The sequence below is a fragment of the Hetaerina americana genome, unplaced genomic scaffold, assembly GCF_022747635.1.
Source record: "Hetaerina americana unplaced genomic scaffold, ioHetAmer1.1.p SCAF_10, whole genome shotgun sequence".
In the NCBI taxonomy this organism is placed as follows: Eukaryota; Metazoa; Arthropoda; class Insecta; order Odonata; family Calopterygidae; genus Hetaerina; species Hetaerina americana.
The window spans coordinates 55619462-55627264 of NW_027286070.1; the positions used below are offsets into that span (position 1 = coordinate 55619462).

Here is a 7803-nt window from a genome sequence, read left to right on the forward strand (position 1 = left end):
TCCAAAAAAATGTACAAAAATTAATACATACAATATGCATTAAGTATAAAACATCTTATGTACCCAGTAGGTAATTAAGATACAATTATCTTTTACAGCCCACAACTCTAATTTAATAAACACAAAATATATTAATGCATTCTTATCTTCAAAATAAATAAATAATAAATGCTTGCACTACATGGAGATACATCATAGACGAATACAATTTAGAAAGTTTCCGAACATCACAAAGGGGAGTAGTGGAATTCTATATTGAAGATGTCTTTTCTAAACGACAGAGTTTGATGGAAAGGATATGGATAGAGAAAGATGAGGTTAAGAGGTTTGAGTTGAGCGAGTTATCAGGATACCTTCAATTTTGATATTTTACTCGTAGTTTGCACATAGAGATGATTTAGACCGTGCCCAATGCTCCACCACATGACAGTTTGAATGCATGGGCTATAAAACTAACCTTTAATAATGTAATTCTAAGTCACTAAGAACTGATGTTTTTCTTTTGAGTGTGCATCAAAAGCTATCCCGACGACAACTATATTTTTTTAGAACAATATTTTTATGTTTTTTAGAATAGGGAACTGTACCAGAGAAACGAGCATTTAAACCAATCAGTTACGTGGTCATTTTCTTCAAGTTTGAAGTACAATTTTGATTCTATTGATGTAAGCAGTAAACTCGAATGCTCTCTGATATTTCATAAGCCTTAACATTAGTTTCCACAGTAACTTGTATCTTTCTACTCGGAAGGGCCAATCCAATACAATAACATTCAGACTAGAAGTTTTTCTACCTACCTGACAAAAACATATTGTTCTCTGATGAGGTCAGCCAAAGGTAATATTGTTTTGAGATAATATGATGTAAATAATAAGATACGAATATGATAAACCTGATATCATAACTTTCTGATTTAAAATAGTTTTTGACAAAAATAGCATATATTCTTTGAGTTTAAATCACTAAGAAGATACATTCAACAAAATAAGGTAGCTTTGACTTTCATTTTCCTCCACAGATTCCAATTAATATCCCCGCACTCTAAATGTGTCTAGCAAGTTTATTGACACCCTAATATTTCATTATATTTGACATAATCCGTCAATAGGCAATTTACTCTTTACTTTAAGGAATATGCACTATCGATTACCAGATTAACACATGTTATCATTAAATTGCAACAATTTCAAAGTGTCAAACAAAACACTACAGTAGCATGAGGCTGTTCTTAATTTCATTGATCGGACTTGCCTATTGCTCCAAAAATAATTTAACACAATCCAGATAAATTGAAAATTCAATACAAAACCAATTTATTTCATGAACTAAGTCAGTCACCCAATTTTTGTGTACATTGGAGTGAAGGAAGAAAACTTGATATAAACAGGTAAAATAGACCCCCTAAATTGTATTGTAAAATAGTCCTCCTATCAGATTTCTGGGTGGGGACTACTGGGAAGGGTACATGGGTCAGGAAAGACAGGGGCAGGATAGGGACACGGAATGTGGGATCCTTAGGGATGAGCGGCAAGCGGGAGAATGCCAAGATTGAAATGAAAAGGCTGATTACAGACATCCTGGGAGTTAGCATGATCAAGTGGACGGGAGCAGCGACTACTGGAGCGACGGATATCGACTTATATACTCGAGAGAGAACTGGAAGATCGCAGGCGCTGGCATCATACTGGGGAAAGCATGGGGCAGAGGAGTCAAGGTAATATTGCCGTACAACGAGAAAATTCTGATGGTGAAGCTGGAAGGAGAGCCCACGGACACCGCGACCGTGCAAGTATGTATGCCGACGTCTAGCCATTCAGATAGGAGCGGCGCGGGAATTCATTTGCATTACTTTCGGAACGCACCCTTTAATTTGAAATGGCTGTGAATAGCAACTTATGTGAAATAAAGGAATCAGCTCTTTTGTTCCGCACATACTGGAGTAATATTCTTTAAAAATGGTCCCTGCAAAAACGATGACCACCTAAAAGTAATAAAAGCCAAACAAACGCTGAGGATTTTAGACATCAGCACTCATTGTCTAGGAAGTAAAAGTTTCCATTTAGAAATCGAACAAGTAACTGATATAGATAGCTGAAAGTAGATAATCAATAATAGTTTTAACACACAGGAAGTTCGACAAATCTGGTATATTGTGGTAAACCATCACCGTTATTATCGTATGAGGAATTAACATTTTAACAATTAGGTAGCCGAGTACTTCGCCCTAGAGTATCATTAATGTCACAATGAGAAATTCCAGTTCACATTCACATTCCTTTCTCTACACGCTGATTCACATATTTGCGGGCAATATTGCGGGGTATTAAACAAGGATAAGTTTCCATTATGTTATCAATAAAACGTAGAATCATAAAAATCGCTGGCAAATAGTTAATCCAAAAATATTATTATTTCATTAAATCTGTCCATTTCTACTTGGAAAATTCTCCACACACACAACTTGTGCCAGTACACATTTTATATTTGTACAGGAAACATTATATTTACCTGCTAAGAATTTATCTTTATATTCCAAGTTCAGTAACCAAGTTGATAACTCTTTCCTACTTAGAAACTCCCAAAATTAGTTTGAAGGCTTACCTGGGAAGAGCGGAGGCCTGATACTTGTTTCTGCAGGCCAATATTCTCTTCTTCAAGCTCAGAGTTATCTAAAAGAAGTCGGGTCTCCCTCTTCTTGGCTTCTCGAATTTCTGAACGAAGTGATCTTCTTTCAAGCTCCCACTCTTCCCTTTCTTTATGCAACTCATTGTTTTCAAGAAAAAATCTTTCACGTTCAGCTATCAAGCGCTCCAGCTCCTGTCTCATCTGAAATGCAGGGTTGAAAAAATTCCATATATGCATCAACAAGAGACACGAAAATTTGCTATCACCTCTTTTGCTCTATATAGCAAATTTAAGCTCAATTTTGGCATTACGCTCTACGAGTACATTTTCAAAACAAAATATGTATTTTCCCACGCATTATAAAAAGTCACTCTTTAAAAAGAAATGTTATGAAAATTAAACATGACCGAAACCTGCGATTGAAAAAAAACACGGAAACGGCAGCCAATAAGAAAACGAAATACAAAACAATACTGCTGTTACTAATCTGGAAGCCTTGACACAATATTGAAACATAAACATGCTTCAGTTTTAAGCAATTTCTTGTATTATATCACTTCAGCTTTGCAACAATCTTATTTGAATTCCATAATAGCAGAAAGTAAACAAATTGAACCTTCAGTTAATAACGATCGTAGTAGCTTAGGCAATACGCGGTGATCTATGGACAAGACGAAATGTTACCTAATAAAACGCCACGATAAATGACTTCAAACAGAAACAAATAACATGTCCGCATTAATTTTTAAAAATAACTCATATATCTCTGGAACCACTCACCTGCTTTGAGTCACTCTCTAATTCTAATATTTTTGTATTCAAGGACGTCTTCAATGCAGCAGATTCATTAAGAAGAGACTCTTCCTGCTCGATACCTGTTTCTGTTGTCACTTTATGACTAGTTTGGAATTTGGCGAGGGCCTTTAAAAAGAAGAAAGAAAAGTATAAACACTCATATCTGTGGATGTAAATAATGCCAAAATATCCAAACAAATACTACCTCTTGAGTGATGTCCAATTCATGTTTAGCGTTTTCATATAAGGCCTCAAGCTCGCCACACCTAACCTCTAATCTACCTTTCTCAGAAAGCAACTCCAGTCCATATTGAGCAGATTGAACATTTTCACTACTAGCTTGGTCTAACTCACGGCTAAGTCTTTCTACTTCACGCCTTAATTCATCTATACTTAGCTCCTCTACGATGTAAGATCCTTGGGAGGCCATCGTTTCCTTAATGGCACCAGAGATAAATAAACAGAGAACACCTCGAGTTCAGGTCATATTTTTAGAAAATTTAAAATCCAAAAGTTGGGTTTCGCCACTTCACTAGGACTAGGAATGCCATGTATAGATCACTATCGGAATGTCGACTTCTGACAACTCCGGCTCTTGGAACCGGAAGTAGATTCACCTGTTTCCGCGTTACAGGTGAAAGCCATTTCCATTCTTATCAGTATATACGGAAATTACAAGCTTCCTTTCCAATGTTCACGATTCTTAAAATTAAATTGAATTTTAATAAAGTATTTAAAGAAAATTTATAATTACAATAATATTTCAATCGTTACATAGAGAAAGCGGGAGTTTGAAGCTACATTGATAATTCAGAGTTAATAAACGTAAAGTAGCCAGCGTTATTGCAAAATAATTGGATGAGAAATTGAACAGAATAACTACCACTTACATTTGCTCTGGAATTACAAGGAGAATGTCCATTTATTAATATAATAATAATAAATTTATGAGCAATTTAGCTGTTCAGCATGTAATGAACGATAAGATCAACTATCAATTTACGAGGTAAATTATGCAATCCAATTATATTTCAAACTTGCAATTTCTCTCATTTAAGAGTGGGTAAAGGTAATCAGATGGCGGGTTTTTCATGGACATGTCAACTTGTTCCCAGGTGGACTTTTGCTTATACAGCCATTGAAAACTACGTATACAGATTTTATCAACTTCTAAAGAAGTATGCTTAACGTTCTCTTTGTTAGTCAAAGTTTCCTGCGTGCAACTCATTATATCTTTTAGCCCGAAGTATCAGTTAATATTTCAGCCATTTAATTTTCTTAAAGGCATGTTATTTAAAATACTTTTCCAATGAATTGTTTCTTTTGCATCCCAAAATATCCAGTCATTTAGCAATAATGGGTAATCAATCACTTAAGATAAGTTTTGGATGGACACAACCACCAAATAAATATTTTGTGACTCCTAACAAAACAAAATCCGGCAACCTACTCTACATCAAGTCCCTCTTAATTTCTGTATACTTCCTCCCTTCTATCCAGCATCCTTATCCTATCTCTGTTCCCCATGCAAGTTCCTAATATTCTCCCTTCTATCAACGTCCCATTGCAAAATAATATGCTTTGCAACCATTTTTCCCATCTCCTTAGGATTTCTTCCAGAAATCCTCTCCTCCCCCCCACATTTCCCAGCACCTCTTCATTTTTTTTCCTTTCTATCTACATCATTTTCTCACACCCATATTTCATAAGCTTCCAATCTATGCCTATAATCTTGCTTCCATGACCATGTTTCTGCACAATGCATAGCTATGCTCATATCAAAGTTTTAATGGGACTTTTCTTAACATCCTTACTCAATGTCCCTGTCATCAATTCCCTCCTCGTGAAAGCTTCTTTGCCTAAGGCAATTCTTCTCTTACTGTCCCTGCTACTTTAACCATTTTCATCCAAAACACTTCTGACATATGTAAACTATTTCACCCGTTCTAGTTTTTCCCTAATATTTTAATGTTTAATTAACATAGTCTTCCTCTTCCTGAAAATTGCATAATCTTTGTTTTACTTATAATAAACCTCAATCAATATCCATTGCACTGAATTTCCAATCCACACAGTATTTGAGTATCACTATTTGCAAACCCTTGGCCGACTGACAAATTGGAGCTTGGCTATCAGGAAACCTAACTGATTTTGTTAATTCTCCACTATCATTCCTATCTCCCGCTCTTCCCATGCCTCTTTAATAATATCGTCAACGTACATGTTAAACAGCACAGGTGATAATGCATAACCCTACATTACTCCGCTTCCTAATATTGCCCATCCGGACTCTCCATCCCCCACTCGCACATGAGCTGTCAGAGACATGTACAGGACATGTATCAGCCTCCTATGACTTCAATTTATTCCTTTTTTCTGCAATATATTCAGTTTTTCCCAAGTCACTCCATCAAATGCCTTTTTGAAATCTTTGAAACAGGCAAATACGTCCTGATGGTATTCTTTTCTATTACTGATCTTATAACCACAATGGCATCATGCCTGTAATCATTTACCCTGCTCTCCATCCTTTTGTTGATGATCCTGAGAACCACTTTAGCTGCATGTGAAATTAAACGTATTGTTCTGTAGTCCTCACATGATGTAGCCTTTACCTTTTTTGGGATAGGAACTGATCTCACCAAGTCTTCTCACCAGATTCCTCTCATAAATGCTACGAATCAGTCCTCTTCCAACTACATTTTACCAAACCTTTAAGTATATCAGTAGGAATATTGTCCACGCCAATGGCCTTATTTGATTTTATCTCCCTTAATACCATTTCTATCTAATTGTCGAGTATGCCTGGACCTAAGCTATCTTCATCTACGTCATATTCTCTTCGTACGTCTTAACTTCCTGGCCTAAGTGCTTTACCATACAGTTCTTCTTTATATTCCTTCCATTTCTCTTGGATATTTTCTGTTCCAACTATTATCTTACCCGACTCATCTCCAACTGCTAACACAGGGCTTCCCTTTTTACTTCCTGATAGCATTTTAACCTTCTTGTATTGCACACCAATTTAACCCTTCCTCTGTAAACTTTCCATATCTTAGCACTGTATCTACCACCATGCTTCTATTGCTCTTTTTGTTACCCATCTCGATTTTTTATCTTTGTACTTTCTTTTACCTAACTCTGTTTTTACGTTCTTCTTTTCTCTTCTCTGGTCTATCTTTTCAATAATCTCATGTGATCTATAGTTTCCTTTTCCCATTCCTATAGTTTCTTTTGTAGCAGGTTATATCCATTATTTGATACATTTCCATTTTTTCTCGATTGTAGTCAGCTCTTCATTTAAGGAATATAAGAGGGTAATGGCAATAAAATCAGTATTTTACTTGATGAATTAGCATAACTCTAAATGCTACCTTAAGGTATCCCTTGGGGTACATACTTGTGTATTATGGCGCAAGATCCTTCTCTCATAACATCAAGCATATCCACATATTGCATACATCTTTGGTATGTCCTCTCCTTTGCAAGGAGTAACTCTGCTAATTACCATTACCACCACCAGTACAATGCCAAGTGTCATGAGAATGCTCAAGCCACAACCACAATACGATAATTATCAAGGGGAATGGAATTTAATAAATATTGTCAAATTATGTCTAATAGAGTGCATGTGAATAAAAAACTGTGGCTTCCTTTGCATCATGCCATTTAAAATAAAATGAGGACTATTCCTCCAACTACGATTTCATTTAAGATTTAAACTTAAAATTTTTTGGTTTATTCTATGCTTGTTAGCCTCTGGAGCTAAACATTGGCGTAGTTTCAGTATGGGTGAAGTAAGTCCTGTCTAACACCCCGCTAATGAATGGCATAGCCAATGGTGTCAGGAATAGGAAACTGTCTAGGGAAACAAAAATGCTCATTGACAGATCTATCCAACAATTTTGGGAATGATAATGCAAACCGACCAATTTGATAACTTCACATAAATAACAAAAGATCAACCCTCCCCAATGCAATTGATACCCACGTGGTCAGCCTTACACCATCTGATCAGCCTTTGATGGGTCAGGTAGAACCATTGGAGGAATTGAATTCAATAAAGAGAAAAAGGAATACATAGATACAAAAAAATGACAGCAAACATTAATGCCAACTTTTCAAAAATATATTTTTTAAACATGTATAAATTTGCAAAGTACAAACTGTCAGGAATGATTTTTCAAAATCATTCTGTTCATATTTACAGCAGTTAAAACTACAGTTGCAGCCTCACTGTACATGTGTCGTCTCTTTACAAGTTATTTTTACAAGGTCAAATACTCGTAGCTTGAGATCTTTCACTACATTAGAGATTCCAGGAAAAAAAACTTACATTGAGTCAAACAAATTAATATTGTGCTTTGATTTACATTTAAATAC

At 35.7% G+C, this 7803-nt stretch overlaps 1 protein-coding gene across 1 annotated transcript in view; it reads right to left on the reverse strand.

Annotated features, from left to right (window-relative positions):
* Positions 1-4007, reverse strand: part of BicD (protein bicaudal D) — a 33712-nt gene extending 29705 nt beyond the window's left edge. Inside the window, exons 1-3 of the mRNA XM_071598687.1 lie at positions 3626-4007; positions 3406-3546; positions 2602-2826 (exon numbers count right to left, since the gene is read on the reverse strand). Of these exons, the coding sequence (XP_071454788.1) occupies positions 2602-2826; positions 3406-3546; positions 3626-3850 (591 nt within the window). The 5' untranslated portion in view covers positions 3851-4007. The remainder of the gene's footprint in view (positions 1-2601; positions 2827-3405; positions 3547-3625) is intronic.
* Between the last annotated feature and the right edge of the window lie 3796 nt (positions 4008-7803).